This window comes from Falco naumanni, chromosome 7 (genome assembly GCF_017639655.2).
Source record: "Falco naumanni isolate bFalNau1 chromosome 7, bFalNau1.pat, whole genome shotgun sequence".
NCBI classification, from domain to species: domain Eukaryota; kingdom Metazoa; phylum Chordata; class Aves; order Falconiformes; family Falconidae; genus Falco; species Falco naumanni.
In genome coordinates this window covers 11,435,448-11,453,282 of record NC_054060.1, presented here as the reverse complement: position 1 = coordinate 11,453,282, position 17,835 = coordinate 11,435,448, and the positions used below count along the sequence as shown (strand labels likewise).

General features: G+C 48.1%; 1 protein-coding gene across 2 annotated transcripts in view; it reads left to right on the top strand.

The window, feature by feature from the left end:
- The window catches only part of NTRK3 (neurotrophic receptor tyrosine kinase 3), a 217,933-nt gene extending 203,223 nt beyond the window's left edge, over positions 1 to 14,710 (top strand). For both annotated transcript variants that reach the window (XM_040601974.1, XM_040601977.1), the window contains 2 exons: positions 11,158 to 11,316; positions 14,252 to 14,710. In XM_040601974.1, coding sequence (XP_040457908.1) covers positions 11,158 to 11,316; positions 14,252 to 14,437 — 345 coding nt within the window. In that variant the 3' untranslated portion in view covers positions 14,438 to 14,710. The remainder of the gene's footprint in view (positions 1 to 11,157; positions 11,317 to 14,251) is intronic.
- Positions 14,711 to 17,835: the final 3,125 nt, after the last annotated feature.

Sequence of the window (17,835 nt, the reverse complement as noted above, 5' to 3'; positions counted from 1 at the left end):
CTCTTATTACATAGCCGTGTGTCCCTGATTCAGCCCCACAAAGAGTATCCGTAAGGTCAACAGTTTCTGCAGAGGCGCAGCAGAAGCAAAGACAGTGTGAAACAATTGATTGCTGAGGATAGAAAGAGCTGTATGAAAATAGTTTGTCTAAAGAATGACCAGAGTGGGGAAATGTGCTACCTGACTGCAAATATTTACAAAGTTGTGAGCCTGAAGGTTAGAAAACATTGAGAGAAGTATATAGAAGTCAGCACAGGGATAATGCGGTGAGGATGAGGCTGGGGAAAATCTGTGGCGAGCAGGAAATTTCCATCATGTAGGCAAGATTTGCTTGTGATTTCCTGACAGAGGCTGTGGGTTACCCGCTGGGATATATGGATTGGCACCCATCAATACCTTAGCAAATCCTTTAGGGCCTCTCTCACAAAGGAAAGAGGGCAGAATGAAATTTAACAGGTTTTTTTCAGCTTTACTCTTCGGGCTGTAAAGCTGTTTCATACGCAGACATGTGTGTCACTGCCTGTGCATGATGCACACACATACCTAACACTCTTGGACCAGAGCAGCTTATCCAGAGGCGGTAAAAACAGCCAAGGCTTTAAGCCCAGCATTTGTAGTCACGTTTCTCCTTGAAGTAAATGCTCCAGCAATGACATAATTGAGGACTGTCCTGTCTGCTCAGCATATGTCTGCAGGGGTCATTCATCCTATCAGACACTGCAGAACATTAGCGGTTTCTTTAGACTCACTTTCTCCTTCTGCCCTTCCTCTTGTGGCTAACCCTAATGGAGAGCTGGTGGCTGGAGACTCCTCTAGGAAAACTCGCCTAGTTCGGAGAGCTGACCATCTAGAAGCAGTCCTATATTACGGCAGAAACAGTCAGATGTGTCCTGCCGGGTGTTGGGTTTGTTGAATGGTCCCGGTGGGGCTCCCTGGGGTGGAGTGTCTGACTGGCTGCAGGAAGGGGAGCAGAAGGCAACTAGTGATATCTGCGATGGCCACTTAGTGCTTGAGGGCTCTAATGGCGTCTGGGAACCAGGTTCCTGTGTTTGTGGGTTTGCTTATTTATTTACACTCCTGGCTAAATGAAGTAGGGAGGAAGAATTTTAACACAGTGGTTTAAAATGCATGGGACTCCAGCAGTTCTCTCCTACTCAAGGGCATCTGGAAAACTTGATAAAGAATGGAGGAAATTTCATTGCACAGAAAGTCTTGGGTGGACAAACAGAGTAGGAGAGGCTGCAATGCTTTATGTCTTCAGATTTTCAAATTTAGCTTGTTTTCTATCACAATCCTATGGCCAAACCCCAGCCCCACTTTCTGCACATGCCACCATTTGGGCTGTTGATGGTTTTAGTTCTGCCACTTCCCAGTGCTGCTGCTGCTCCCCCACTGCAGCCGTGCTGGTGGGTGCAGTCGCTCTCCTGCGCCTGTCCATCTTTGGCTGTTGTCACCATCTGCAGCCTCCCCTCTGTAAGCCGCATCACATTTTGACGGGGATGCTTCAGGCAGGCATGGGAAGGGCATGTCCAGGGCAACCCCCTGTATTTTAGGTGTCACGAGGTTCATCCACTGGCTTCATATATTCAGTGTGTCTCTACAGGGACCTAAATCACGGCGGGGGGGGGGGGGGAGGTGGCAGGTTGGGGTTTGCCTTTGCCGTGAAATGCAGCTCTCCATTCAGCAGTGCCAGAGCTGGCACAGCTTTCCCACCGGCACTGATGAGTTTAATTGCATCATTAGTAGGTGTGACACTGCAGCCTCTGATGATGAGCTCTTTATTTTAAAACCGCTTGCAACGTGTTTGTCTGAGATGCCATCTGTGCCTGCACTGCCTTCATTAGGAGACAAAGAGTATGCATCTTCTGAAGTTGTTCTGTATTTCTGTGATGTTACCCTGCTGAGAAACCACTGTGCGACTAGAGGGTGAGAACTCGTACCTGAAGGAAAGCACCATCATCCAAAATGCTTAAACAGGCCAAATAAACCATTAGGGAGCGCACCATTGGGAACCGTCCTCAATTGGCCTACAGGAAACTGGCTGGAAGGAGTGATCCAGCTATTTTATTGCTCAAAGTTTTTCATCTTGGTGAAGTACTAAAGCCCCATCCTCTAATCTAATGAAAGTTTTCAGGAAAGCAAGGAACAGGTTTCTATTTTTAAAGGACTTTAGATTTTTGTACCTCTACACCATGATTGTGCATGGAAGTCTCTGGGTTGCCTGGCCAGTTTTTAGATACAAAAGGTATTATTAAGATTTATGGGCATGGATCTGAGCATCTAAGCTTCCCCCTTAAAAACTCCATACTCAGCTACGTATTTCTATAGATGCCTCTTGATCAGCCGACAGCCAGCATGCTCAGAGTGTTTCACTGCTACTTAACAAAATTCACAAATGACAAACCAGGCAGGAGCTGCCAGAGTCCAGCTGCACGTAAAGAAAGGTTCTGCTTCTATAGGGAGTTCCCATTTATTATACGGGAGTTCCCAATGTATTAAATTTCTCTCTGTACACTGCCGGGGCTATGCTCAGTGATTCTGACATTAACAAGAAATAGATTTCCAAACAATCTAGCTTAATGAATTTTGAATATGATTATGATTAATGCTAAGGCAGTTGAACTGATTGCCCAGCATCTACAAGTTAAGTAATGGAGCCTTATCTAAATCACATATAGTCTTCAGCCTGGAATGGCTCTGGCTGCAGACAAAGACAGAGCATTATGGGTTACCCAGAGGGGAGTCACTGTCAGGACAGAGAGAGAGGGACGGTGGTAGGGGAGATGATGAGATACTAATCTGAAAGCATTTTAGTGTAGGGTGATCATACATGCAAGTGTTTTATTGGTCCTATTTCCTAAACTGCATTTCTCAGGCCATTTTGAGACTTCACTTTTATGTAGCCAGGTTGAGATTTATTGGGAAAATCTTCCTACTTTCCGAAGCCAGAAACTGAGCTGATTTTCATTCTCTGCGTCCGCCAAAGAGCAGAATCCTGATGGACGCGTTTCTTGCATCATGATGGTTTAACTTAGTCTCTATCTGATTAGCTTTTGAGCTATTAAACACTTCTTGTAGCATTACCAGCTCACTGCAAAATGATAATGCAGATCAGTCATGGACAATTTCTGTTGGCACATGCAGTCTTTGCAGACTACAGATCCCTTTTGAAGCTGTATCTAGCCGACAGCTGCGCTGTTTCACGGATATTGCATGTCTCTGAGCCGGCCTGTCCTGGAAGAGTGTGGCGTGGTACAAGGATCTCCAGCCTGGTGGAGACAAAATGGTAAATCCATATGTTGCCTGACAAACTATGTGATGGCTGTAGTTTGACTAGGTTTAGTGGCCTTCTCAGCACCTGCTGTTGGCTGGGCAGTGGCCAGGGAAAGGTGGCTTAGGTGGTAGCTTTTGAACAGCCTAGATGTGGTGCCCGTGTTGTGGCTGTGGTGCAGAAGACAGCAGAGGCCACCATCTGCATGCACCCCTCTGCACAGCTGCCCAGTGCCAACCCACATCCCAGCAGTGGGACTCCTGGGAAGCCACTGGGTCTTCTACCGGTGAATCTTTCCCTCGTGCTACCACTTTCCTCAACTGTCCGAGATCCTAGTGTGGGGTTTTGTTACTCTGGACCAAAAGAAACTTTCAGTAGGTGGTCCAGGGGCTCAGGAGGCTGGTCACCTCTTCTTCACCTGGCAGGCTCTAGCAGCAACTGTCAGGGTGGGGGTGTAGGACCTGCTGGGACGTGGTGGTGGCCTTGCTGACTTCGTTACTAGGTGCGCTCACCTCTCCCCAGCTGAATGAGGCAAGGGTGGGGTTTCTTACAGTTTATGTCCCTGTGTTGGAGATCATGGCTTTTGGAGCATTTACTTCTATAAAGATAAGAAACTGGCCTTTGATCCTCTGCAGGCTGGTTGTGCAGCCCTTTTCTAGCAGTGGGTGCTGCTGCTTTGAGTTCTGGGAAGTAAATAGGAGGGGTGAGCTGTGGTAAGGAGTACACCAAATAGATTATTGGCAAACATAATTAAAAATATATGTGCGATTACTCCTCTGTTTCCCTTTTCTAACCATCCTCTGCATTACCTCTGGCATTTTTAGATGGCAGATAATATAACTGAGAGGACTCTTGGGTACAGGCAGCTCTTAGAGCAGCAGTGATTTATCTCAGGCCGTTTTGAGGTAGCAGAATTTACCTCTAGCTACAGCCACCCCTCCATGTCTGCCCCCCCTCATTTGCATAAGTAATTGGCAGCTTGTTAATGGCTCATTAGGAATGCTGAAAACCGTGGGATTAAAACACAGTCAGTGGAGCAGAGATGAGGGGAAGGGGGAGAAAGGCCGCTGTCCCTGCTTGCAAATTATACCGCTTGATTCAACGTGATTCAGAATTACAGGTCATAAAGCAACTAGATTGTTAAATGAAGTAAGGAAAAACAATGTCAACGGCAGGCTTTATTTTTAGACTCATGTTTAAACACAGTGTGTGCATCTGGGGGGAACAAACAGTCCCCTGCCAAACAGTCCTACTGACAGCAGGAAGGTCTCACCCCTTTCTCATTTTCACATTAACCCTGCCTGGTCAGTCTTTCCTGCTCCTGAGCAAGTCCATCTGGCTCCTTACATCACCTCATGATGCGGACATTTGGTTCTTTTCCTCATGCTCTCCCTGGTTAAGTCCAGCACTCCCCTCTGGCAGCAAGTGACCTGCATCTTCCCTGCTTTGGCCACGGCTGGGACACCCAGTGCAGCTGCAGGCAAGTAGGAGAGGCAGCTGCAGGTTGCTTTGGGCGTTCTGTAAATTTCCAAAACCCCTCTGTGATCGCTTGCAAATTGCTGTGAGATGTCTTCAGTCACTGGCATGCAGGGGAGCAGGCAGCAAGCCCCACGCTGCGGCACTGCCAGAGCCTGCGATGGAAGAGGTGGTTGGCGTAGAAAGTGAGGATTAGGAGAGGATCACATCTGCCATTCCCAGAAAGCAGAGCGTACACATGCAGAGTGCTGCATGGTGAGGACACAATAAGTCAAGTCAAAATCTTTGGAGGAAGCTTTTTCTTATTTGCTGAGTGTTCTTCAGCTCATGTTCAGCACTGGCTATGACAGTGCGGCAGCAAAGGCACAGGACCTGAACGCAAGGACAGGGCTATGCAGAGTTTGCAGTGATGGCTTTTGAGTCGCTTAGAAGAGGCTCAGCCCGAGGGCTGGTACAGCCATAACACGTGATGCCTCTCAGTCAGGAGAACACCTTGGGGATATTTTGTGGGCAGAGTAAATCTGGCAATGGTGTAATCTCAGCTATAGCTAGAGCCTTTCTTTCTGGATAAGCTGAAGGAAAATGACAGATAAAGTACTCGGAATCACACCCAGTCACAACTTGCAGTTACATTCAGCTACCTCTGATTTAAACCACTTGGGTACTTAAGAGCCCAGTAAGGTGACAGTTAAAACTGTGGAGTAGAGGACAGCTAAGGTTCAGCAAAGCTCAGCTCTGTCTGGCATGGCAGTTAATCTCTCTGCTTTGCAAAAGTTGCCCAGGAATTTGTCAGGACCCACGCAGGCAAAATACAGGCACATGTGATCGGGAAGAATCTCTCAGTGCTGCTGGATGCAGCACTGGAGGCGAGAAAGGAGTGTCTCCTGCATCCCCAGCCATAAGCACGTACTGCCCTTTGCCTTGTCCCTGAGAAGCCACCTTCTCCTGCCCCAGCCTGATCTGACAGACTTCGACTAACAAAGGCATGATCTACAGCAGGTTTGTTTGCTGTTTGTTTTTCTCCAAGAGCTCAACTTAGCCAAACAGGGGTGGTTTTCCTGCTTCTTGCTTGCATTGCTTTTTTTTTGCCCTTGTGTCCTCTTGGGTCACCGAGCCACCTGCGGCTCTTATTCATACAAGGCTGTCCAGAACTGCTGAATAACACATCCTGCCCGCAGCAGGAATCAGCGTGTCCTGATGGGGACATACATCTGGCTGCTGGGGGAAGGTTCAGAGCTAAGTATCTTCCAGGGATCACCCAGCTCCTAGAACTGAGGGCTAAAGGACATGTGTTCTGGTGCAGCCCAGCCTGGGATGACAGCCAAGTCTGCAATTAAATAAGATCCCAGGTCATCCCTACCTACAGCAGCAGGAACAGAGACAGCATTCAGGGAATGCGTGTGTTATCATTACATCGAGGGGATTGAGTGTTGGATTTTCCTGGAGAAAAATGGTGCCAAGGTCTCCACTACTGCTACATGATTCTGTTCAAACTCAAATGTCTCAGTTTCCTGCACATGAAAGGGAAGTTCAAATAATGCTGCACCATATGAAGACACCTACAGTGAGTAGTTCTTGTGACTTTCCCAAGGCAGGAGCAGGAGCAGAGCCTTCCTGAAGTATGCCAGGAACAGGAAGAAAGCTGTCAAATGACCTTGGAAAGTGAATGTCAAATGACTAAGGAAAACAAAAGCACGGGCTTATTTTTCTTTTTATTTCAAAGTTGGGAAGGAAACTGCACAAAAAGGAAAGTAAAATACTGCCTTAGAGTATGGCAGAGACCAAACTCTGTTCTTAACAGATCCATGAAGCAACCTTCAACTGTGAGCATGGAGTGGATGGCTCGGTACCTCCCCTCTGAATGCCACCCTGGGCTACAGCCCAGGAGCTGGTATGTGAGCCAGGAGGGGGAAAACAGCACTGCTCACAAACAGCTGCCTTTAATGTGTTAGTCTCTGGATTCCCACCAGTCCAGAGTTCTCATGAGGGCTTTTCAGCCATACTTTGGTTTTGATTTCCATGGTATCTCTGTCAGCGGCCCAAACTGCAGGCATAGTGCACAGTCCTTGCTGAACGGTGCTGCTCCACTACCTGCTGCTGTACTGTCGAACTCACTGGGGATAACAAGCCATCTTTTCCTTTCCTAATCAGCTGGATGTCATTCAGAAAGGTGGGACAAGGAGAATCTTTTCCCCAGACACCAGCTTTCCTTGGTAGCAGACAAACCCCAAGCCTTATAAGCCTCCTACTTGTACATAGCACTTATATAGCTTTTCATCGTCAAAGTGCTGTACTAGCATTAAGTAATTATCTCTCTCCCTAATGGCCATTAATGCTGGCCTTTCACGAACCTCCCCCAGCTCCCTGAGGTTCATATCTAATACAGCAATAAGCTACTCCAGGGGAGTGGCTGGTTATCTTGCAAGTCTACAGGCTTGGATGTGTAATGAGGCTTCAGAGCAGAGGCCAGGTGCCCTGGAGTATCAGAAACGTGGCTGTAGACCAGGTCATGCACTTGGGAGTATCCATTAGAAAGGGGTGGAAATGAGTAGGTGATACTGTGATCTTAAAATGGATACAGAAGAAGGAAACTTTGGCCACTCAGAGGATGTGCACTTATTGTTCTGTTTATTACCAGGATAGTACTTCAAAATGAAAAGGCAAAGCGGTGGGAGTAACATGTCAATGTGGGCATGGAGAGTTTATCTAGGGGGAGAAAGTCAGAGAGCTAAAAATGTCAAGTAAAGCTAGACAGCCATGACAATGGGATAAAGAGGCCAGTCTGCAGGTCTATGAAGCATTAAAATAACAAGGAGAAAGGGTGAGCTTGGCAGCGTCTTAGGATTTAAAGAGAGGAACAGAGGAGGATTTACTTGCTTTATTTGCTTGAAAGCAAATCCCTCTTCCAGGTTGTGGAGTGTCTCCAGGGGAGATGTTACAATGCCACTGTTTGAGGATATTTTACCCTTAGAGGCCTTTAGAAGATGAACCTGCATGATCGCTGGGCTCCCCCATCCCTGGCTCCCAAGGGAAATGGAGGAAGATGGGGTAGGAAGATGACGTGACGGGTTTAGAAAAGACTCAGAAGCAGCATGCTTCTGACAAGCATCAGTCTTACATGGACCGAAACCTGCCAGGCCCAGCTCTGAGCAAACAGATGTTTGCCCGAAATAAACTTTCAGCATCTCTCTGAAGACATGGTAACGATTCTTTGCAAAGCCAAGGACATGCCATGTAAACTGGCTTTGCAAAAGAAAAAAAACCAGCATCCTTTTTTTTTAGCCTGATTTAATAGCATCATTTTACTTTTATGCTTCTGGCAATGGCTGGTCCTGTAAAAGAAGTGTGTAGCCATGGGAGTCACGTGCAAGTCTACAGTGGCATAATACAACTCGCAGCCACTACATGTTATGCAAAGGATTTCTGTCACTCTGAACACACTCCGCTTCCTATGGCATCAGTAGCACAAGCCCTCTGTGCTCAGCTCTAAATCATTTTGCTACATCAGCAAGTAACAGGGTATGGCTGACCACAGACCAGGGAGACTCAACTTAGTGTTGACTTGCTACACAGCTTCAGCGCAGGGCCTTCCCCAGCCTTCTTGCATCTGTTTTCTCATCTGTGAAATGGGAATTTTAATCCTAATCAGTTTGTGAGGGAAGCAGTAAGGGATAGTCAAAAGCAATGCTTTAAAATGTAATAGTCAGCCTTATGTGTCAGGCTAGGCAGTGGAGTGCTTTTATGGTATAGTTTAATTGATGCCTGTTCTGCTTATAGCCAGCTAGTAAGTGCAAGACTTAACATTCACTCTCAAAAATGTGGCACCCTTTTGGGATGCAAAGAATACCTCTGCAAAGAATACCTTCCTTTTTATGAACATAGCTGAGCCATATTTTTCTGGATCCACATGTTTTCTGGGCATTGCTTGGGACTTTTCCTCCCCAAATTAATTTGATCAGTAATTATTACCAGATTAATTTTTAGTAAAAGATATGTCTCACATGACATACAGGGCTGGGAGGAATGCTTTGGCCGTCCCTGGACTCCACCGTATGAGCTAAGCCAAGACTGTGTCGTCGCGTCCTTGGTACAACGGTTGACTGTGTATGTCACTTTACTGGCAGTTCTTCCCCAGGATGTCTCTAGAGCAGATGAAAGACCTCAACTTTATTTTAGCTTATTAGAACTGGGATGGCTTGTCTGCTCTGCTTTCAGGGCCAGATACACAAGTGGTGTAAATGAGGACCCCCCCATTCAAGCAATACTGCGCTAATATTCTTTGTGTAAGCTGAGAACCTGGTTCATAGACTCTGAACTGCTGTAAGACCTGTTCAAAAGGGAGTTGACTGTGCTCAACACATCGTACGACTTGTGATTGCAAGTGATCCTGCAAGATTCAGGATACTGCAAACACAGAGAGCTTTGCAATAAGTGATCATTTTGTTGGAGGTTGTTGGAAAACTGAAAACTTAGGGCTACTTAAAGGATAATAAAATAAACATTAGCACAAAACATTTTTTACAACAATCAAGTTCGGTATATGTCCTGTTCTATTGATAACATTTCCTCAGAGCTCTTCACAAGAAAAGAAAGCAACTTGTAAAAGCTGGGAATGCAGGAAAGAGCTAGAATTGCAGCCAAGGTTTCAAAGGAACAAACAAAGAAAAGCATATTTCAATTTCCATTACGGAAGAGAGTTCAGAGAAGCGAGCTGAGAACACACCAGCCAAGCCATTTCTAAACAGGAGGTGTACAGCTGCAATGAGCTTTTCATCTTCATGTGTTGCAGTTCTGAGCACCTCTGCACTTAGGAAACAGTGATGTTCCTGAGACTCTCAAAACTCCTCCTCTTTGTTGAAGGAAGATCTGTTTCAAAATTAGAAAAAAAGGCTGGTCTGCAGACCTCTGAGTACAACATTGCAAACCCAAAGTCCAAATTCTGCCAAACCCCAGAGAAGTCTGACTCACACCCGTCATGCAGAGAGCCTGCTAAGCATCATACCCATTTCACACCCTGTTCCAACACACCTCCCCAGCACTATCCCTCTTGCTTCCAAGCACTGCAGCGTGTCTCTGCGCTGACCCCTCCCCACACTAGTTCTGCTTTAATCAGGCAAAACTGTAGCAGCTTTGGAAAACTGGCAGCTCAACCAAGAGCTTTTGTTTGTAGAAGGAAAGTTTTCATCCAAGTAAACACAACAATCTCATTATTTTGAATAGCCACACATATGCTGGAAACCTAGATACCAGATACCTCCTCCCTGTGATGCTTCGCAGGACCAGAGAGATTTCTGCCTGATTCACATAGAGTGCTACAAAGTTATTAGCACTTGCTTTTTTGGTGCCTGTAATGAGACAAGCAGTCTTCCAAGCAGCACCACAAAAGCACTCTTTCTCATCACCGCTAAAACCTTGGATGCTTTATCCTCAGTAGAAATGAGTGCTGGAGACTTGCAGCAGTACTGCTTCCAGCACTGCCTGGCCTTATCAATTAGCTGTTTCCCCACAGATGGTGCTTCTTATGTAGGACAGAACAGAGAAAAACTTGTCCTGCTCAGAGACGCTTGTTTAGAAATCTCTAGTGAATCTGAAGGTAAATCCATCTGCTTTCAAACTGTTCGCATGTATCCTGCAAACCTGCTGTGTACCTGCTGGATTCATGTGCCCTGGAGAAGAGCAGACCCTGACAGAGAAAGAGCCTTTCCCTGGCTTGGCATACCCCAATGGGACTTCACCCATGGGCTCTTCCATTGCCAGACTCTCCAAAGGGGCTGGCTTTCTTGCCTCCATTAAATGCTGGGCATATCCCTGCCTGTAAGAGCCCGTTCTTTACAAACAGACCGCCTTTTTGCAGTGTGGTCCTGCAGTCATTTACATATTCAAAGCACTCTTTGAAAAAAAGCCTGTAGCACAGTTTTATGAGCACAAAATCTTTCATGGCATTAGGTGATGTGCAGATGCCTGTGCATGACTTTTAGAAAACCTTACCGAGGAGGGACAAACCTCACCCTGTATTTCTGGTGGGTGCCCCAGAGCACTGAGGCCCTGCAAAACTCAGTGCAATACTTTGCTGAACACTGTTTCTTGCCTTGCCTCCTGGTTCATCAGACTATAGGGTTGGAGTATGCTCTTGGCATTTTGTCGTTTGATTTCTTTTCAAGCCCATTTTGGGAGGAGAGGCCATCATTTATCTTGAAACGTTTCACTCCCTATCCATCATGTTAACCAGGTGGGATTGGTAGGTAAGCCCATGGGCGGTCGGGGAGGCAGTAGCCAGCCCAGCTTTTTTGAACAGCTCCTTGTTGATGTAGCTTACAGGGATGCCCTGTGTTTGTCCACATCATGTGGACATGATCCCTTCCTCGGGGTTCTCATCACTCAGCTTTCCTTGTGCCTTTGCCCTCACCCAGGTCGGAGGACACACCATGCTGCCTATCCGCTGGATGCCTCCGGAGAGCATCATGTACAGGAAGTTCACAACAGAGAGTGATGTCTGGAGCTTCGGGGTGATCCTCTGGGAGATCTTCACGTATGGGAAGCAGCCCTGGTTTCAGCTCTCAAACACAGAGGTACAACAGTGCTGAGACACCTCAGCTGGAAACTGTACTTTCTACCATCTCTCCTTTCCAGGTTGCTTGCAAAGCAATTCATACATAGATGGTCCCCTCCCACAGGTGCCCTCACCGTGGGAGAAGTGTCGTTATCTCTGCTTAAGACCTAGGGGAACTGAGGCATGCAGGAACCAAAGGGTTCTGCCAAAGCCATGTGCTGGTTCAACCTCAGTCTCTCCCTTCTAAGTCCCTGGCAGACTTCCATAACAGCCACATCTGGTAAACTCTCGGGGTCAGAGACTGGGGATACCCAAATTACTGTCAGGACCTAAGTCATTGTCATGCCCAGAGTTTCCTGTGCTCTCTTTCTCCTTTATAGCTGAGGATCTTGCTGCCATCTCCAGTTTGGGAGAAACAGTTTGAAGCTTGTTATATAGCACGTGGCGCATTTCTGGGGGGCTTTTTGCCGTAGGGATATCTACTATGTAGTTTGCCCCAGTTCATTGGAGGTGGAACCCAAGGAGCTGGTTTCTGCTTGTTATTTCTTTGAATAGCAAAAGTTGAAGCCCATCAGTATAAGGCTGCGCTATAAAAATGTTGAGGGAAGACTGGCTGGGATTAGCGGAGTGTCAGACCTGAGGTTTGAGGCACATCAGCAGAAATGCACTGGAAGATTTTTGCTCAGAATAGCAGGGGGTATTATAGAAGAGGAACAAGATGCATTGACATAGCAGTGTGTGGGAACCTTGCACATTTTTATCCTACTGTGTATCTAATGGATTTCAGAAATTTCACCTTTTGTAATGAGAAATGTGCATTTTCTGCTTTCTGGATACAGATCCCTTAATTAAGTGAGTTGCAGAGATGGCAAATCCAAGGTGTTGCTTTACAGCTCTAATACTTGCCCATTCATGTGCTCAATGGGGCCTGACTATATATCCCAAAGTAGCACACGTAAACATTTTAGAGACGCAAACAATGGAATCGACAGCGACAGAAGTTATTTGTCACGCTATTTAATGAGCTGCTCTTGCATTTCCCTGGGAGGGTAAATACAAACAGACACAAATGAGCACATGTAGCTTGTACATGGATGATAGGCATGCTGCAATATGACAGCTTGGCTACCCCCATGCTTTCTGCCTCAGTTTCCTTTGCAGGGCAATAGGACTGAGAATAGTCAACCTTAACCTTGAGGGAGGAGGGCTGGTTAAACTCTGCACAAGTGCAGCTCTGTTGGCTTTGCTACTATCCCTGCAAAAAATCTCATCCTTCCCTTTCCTGTTGCTGTATCCACTTCATTCTGAGAGCTGAGGACTCCCGCCCCAGAACACACTATCCTGGTGGGAGGAAGCCACATTAGCTCTCATCTGGTTAATTTTTCACAATTTGTGAAGAGGTGGGCTGACTGAACCTGGGTGGCTGCAGAGGACTGACACCTCCACCAGCTCCTGGATGGGGAGGCATCAAAGCAACCCAGCGGCAGCCTGGCCGCAGCTGCAGAGCCCCATGGAGAGGCAGCTTAATGGAATCTGTGCCCAGCTCCAGGCTGCCAGGACTGGACCATGAGCAGTCACCAGGCTGGTCGAGCGTTGTTGCTGCTGGGGGTTGGCATTAGCAAGGCTGGGATGCCTGCTCCCTCCTGTGGCATCCGCATGGCCTCATACCTCCAGAGTATTTTTAGCAGTTTTTTTCGAGGCTGGAAAAGACCCTGCCTGAGCAGAGGAATGAAGCAGAGCACCACCTCACCTGAAAGCCTCAGCCAGTCCATTAATTTCTGTTTATGCCCTTCCTTTGTCCTGGAGAGAAGGGGCCCATCACAGTGCTCCTGTGCATGTCCAGGATGTCCTGTCAGAAACCATAACTCACCTCCTCCCACAAGTCACCGCTGCCAGCAGCTTTATGGCAGTGCAGGCTTCTCTGCATGCTGTGTCTTCCTCAGCCGCTTTCAGCAGGTCCAAATATCTCCCCTCTGTATTTATATGCAAACAGCAAAGCGATAAGTATCTGTTGAGCTGTGTGGCAGGCCCATTACTATTCATAAATCATAAATTCCAAACATCCCTTGCTGGGTGGCTTCCCTCAACACACTGCTTGGGATCTGTGTTTATCTGCAGAGCGTGGCAGGTCACTCAAACACTGCAATGCTGGGACTCAGCAACTCCAACCAAGGAGGCCAGACAGTAATAGCAGCTCTCACAAATCATACCTCCCTTCCTTTTGCATCCGCTCCTCCGGTGAAGAAAACATGAACAGACACTTAGGGGAGTCCTTTCCAATGGCATCCCTCTGAAGAGACTTCAGTGCTACCCAAAAGCTCACATTTTGCTCATTCATTAGCAGCATCAACCTGACCCAAAGCAGAGTGTTAGCACTGCGATTTTTTTTTCTCCATCACAGATGTGATTTGAGATGAAATTTCATTCTTTCAGCTGCTTGCCTCTGTCAAAATGAGGCAAAGCTGCCCTTGGAGATGGAGGTAGGAAAAGATGCTCTGTACCCTCCCTTGCAGAACATTCCTGGGCTTTGTAATGGAAAGGACTCTTGATTTTCAGGGAAGAATAATACCATTTCAGTTGTGCAACGTATTACTTTAGTTTGGGGATTTTAAGGCTTATTTTCGTTCTTCAGCTAGCAGGAAAACCTGACATCATAAATTAAAACTTCGTTTCATTTTCCTGTGACCTGTTTGGAAAGTGCATTGAGGTAGATAGGTGTCAAATGGGGAAGGTTTTTGGGAACGGCAAGGCTGTAGCTGGAGACGAACTTTTCACTGTAAAATTATCATTAAGAACACACAAACAGATGAGTGCTAAGGATCTGCAGACCTCTTGGCTTCTTAGCACTCCCATTCACCAAACAGTACCACATCACCCAAGAAGTAGCTGGGACAGGACACCCTCCAGGAGCTGCCCAGCTGGTGTTCAACGTCTCTTTTCTTTCATTCTTTCAGGTCATTGAGTGCATTACCCAGGGCCGAGTTTTGGAAAGGCCTCGAGTCTGCCCCAAGGAGGTTTATGACATCATGTTGGGCTGCTGGCAGAGAGAACCTCAGCAAAGGCTCAACATCAAGGAGATCTACAAGATCCTTCATGCTCTGGGCAAGGCCACACCAATCTACCTGGACATCCTTGGCTAGCAGTGGCCACTTGTCGAAAGTCCCTGCTCCTTCCTTCCGTCCTTCCTTCCCTCTCCCCCTCCCAAGTCCTTTGCCCCTCAGCTCCCAAGCAAACATCTTCATATAAACTCAAGTGCCTGCTACACATACAACACTGAAAAAAACAAAAACAAAAAGCAAACCGACAAAAATCCCACAAAACAACAACCTGTAAGGCAGTTTGGCTTATATATATTTATAGATATCTCTCTATATATAACTTCCACACCAATACAGAAAGAAGCTGCTGTTACAGAGAATTGTAAGACTTTAAAAAAAAAAAAAAGAAACAAAAAGGGAGAAAAAAGTGCTTAAAGAGATATATATAATTAAAAAAAAAAAAAAAAAAAAAAAAAAAAAGAGAAAGAAAGGAGAAGATATCTTTCCCCCGAGCAATGAAGCAGTGAATTGTAACCCTGCTGTGAGTATGGTTCGGGCTGCTGGGCAGGGCTCTAGACTGGCTACGGCAGTGATGCCATCCTGGGTAGGAGCCCCGGGAGGAAAGCCTTGCCCTGGTTGTATGATATGCACCGAATGTGTGAAATCAGTCCTCCTTTCTCATCCTTGCCTCCCTCCTGCCTTCCCAGCCCACAGGTGATGGGCACAAAGCCAGGGCAGTGCCCCTGGAGGAGCTCTCTTTTACCAACCCCGTCCCTCCCTCCCTCTCAGTCCTTCCCTGCCCCTCTCTGCCTTCCTGCCTTTTTCCTCCCCCCAACATTTCAGGACAATTTTTCTAATTTGCTGATTCTTAAATGTATAGACTCAAGGCTTTCGAACACACAGTCACAGGATTGTGGCACCTACGGGTAAAACACACACCGGGAACCAGCTGCCCTCCTGCAGACCTCGAGCTGGCCCGACCCAGCCCTCCCTCCTGCCCCATGCCGGCTGCTGCCAGGGCGGTTGGAGCAGCGGGACCAGAGCGGCTGCGCGAGGGAGCTGAGGAGGGGTCCTGGGGACCCGGTCCTGAACCAGCCCCAACCCATTCCAGGGTACGAGACGGGAGCGCTGTCTGCCCAGGGTGCCCGGCGCAGGTGGCGACAACCCCCCATCCCCTCCCCTCCTTTTTCTCCCCACCCTTCACGCTTGCTAGCATCCGTGGGGTTGTTCCCCCTCCCTCAGTTGTCTGCACCAGGGCCAAATTAGTCCCTGGTGTAAACCTTGAGCGGACAGGGTTGGATCCCTGCTCCCCTGACGGGGGAAAGGTGGCAGCGTGCAGGCAGCTGGGAGGGAGCGTGCCTGCGTCCTGGCTGGGCGTGCCTATGGGGTCAGCGTATCCCAGCGCTCTTCCTCCCCATCCTCTTCTCTTCCCCATTTCTGCCCCATGCCCCACTCCAAGCCTCAGGCACAAGCCAGTGGGGGACAGGGAGTGGGACAAAGCTTGTGAAATGGCTGGGAACCTACCAACACCTGCCTGCAGACCCCTTGCCATTCTCCTCACGTCCCCATCCCCTGAAAGGATTGATGCATCTGCCTTTGAGCTGTTGTGAAATGCAGAGGCTGAAGAATAGCTCCACAGGCAGCCCCGGGAGGAGGGGGGGAAGGAGGGGAAGGTGCCTTCAGGAGCAGACGGCTCAGCGGATGGCCGCAGTGGCCAGCCTTGCATCTCAATGAGGATAAAGGCCTGACAGGCAGCGACAGGGGGTGGTGGGGACAGCGAGGGAGAGACAGAAACATTCTCCCTGTAGCCTATCTCCCTCTAGCAGGAAATAATCTGGACCTGGGGAAAGGCTGAGTCAGATGCTGAATCCAGTCTGTCCAGACCAGGCTGAGAATACAAAACCTTTCTGGGTCTTTTTTTCACGTGGCTAATGGAGGATGAGCGGGAACCTCAGCTTGGCAGCTGCTCTCAGGAGGCAGGGAGCGGGCGGCACAGGCATTGTCAAGGCAATTTTGAGAAGGCAACAACAGCCAGCACAAAAATAGCCTGCTTGGATGTGGTGTTTGCCTGGAAGGGAATGCAGATGGAGGAAGAAGAGACAGAGAAAGGATCTTGGTGGTCAGAGTAGTGTTCATGGCCAGGAGGCGACAGTGAAAGGGAAGATTTTGCATCTTCTCGTCTTCCTTGTCTCTTGCCAATCTATACCTCCCACCCATGGCCCTGGCATGACCTGGCTTATGGTTTCAGACAGAGGCTGGGGACACTGCTACAAGGAGGTCTGTGGTGGGCGGCAGTGGCTGTGGGTTTATTCTGTGCTTGCGTAAAGAGCAGTGCAAGCCTGGGGTGGGGGATGATGGGTGGCAGTAACCATGTGAGACTAAGGATGGTAACCTTCCTCTGCGCGTTAGAGAGATCTGGGCTAGTGGGACAGACTGGTGCCACTGGAGACTGGGCAGATTGCCACTGAACAGGCACGAGCAGCTCTCAGCACGGACACCAAAGATGGCATGGTCAGGGACAAGGGTGTGGACCGTTGCTGGGAGCCCACACACAGGAACAGCATACCATGTCACCCCTCAATAGTAGGTTCTTACTGCTTTGGGAGAAGACATCCAGTTTTCCTCATGTGCCTACTTGAGTCCAGCTATGAAAGTGAAAAAGACTGGTTTAAAGGTTGTTAGCCCTGGCCTGGCTCCCTTTGTATGCAGCCTGCTTTGGCTAAAAGGACTGGAGATTCTATACAAAGGGAGAACAAGCAATGGCTATTAAGTGCCCAGTGTCTCCACAAGAAAACCCTTCCCTGGGGTTGCCTGTCTCTTACCTCTAATGGCTTCTTGCTCTTGTGACTTCCAGGGTCTGTGCCAGATTGTGCAAGGCCATTTTGTCCACCCCTCTCTCTCACTTTCATGCTCTCATTTCTTTTTTGGCCAGTGTCACGGGCCTTTACACTATCAAATCACGTACAGACACTGCATTCCTACAGTCAATGAGATTTCCCTGTCACCATTCTGCACAGCAGCTACATCCTCCTTTCCTTCCTTCTTTCCCCCTTCCCCTCCTCCCCAGCACCACCACCCTGTCCCTTTTGCCACCTCTTTGTAGAGTCACAACAGCAAGGCAAGCTCAGGAGCCGAGCACGACACCGAGCCTTGGTGCTACATGGTTAGGAATAAGTAGTCTGTGAGAGGCAAGGAGATGGGTCTCCAGAACATGTGAAGTGGCTGAGACCAAGGTTCAGGCTGTCTGACTGCTTTACTGTTAGCCCCACCAAGTGCAGTGACTGACTCAGAAAAATGTCCTTTTGTCAAAGGTAATTGTGAACAATTGCTCAGAAGAGCAGGATAAGCTGCAGTCCTGCGGTGTGATGTCTCCCTGGCTGCTGCTGCTGCTTTATGCCCCTTGGCCTGTTGATGCTGGATGGAGGTTTGTTGTGGGGATGAGGGAGGTTGTTTTTCGCTTGAAGACATGATGGAAACTGCTGCATCCCTTTTTGGCATGA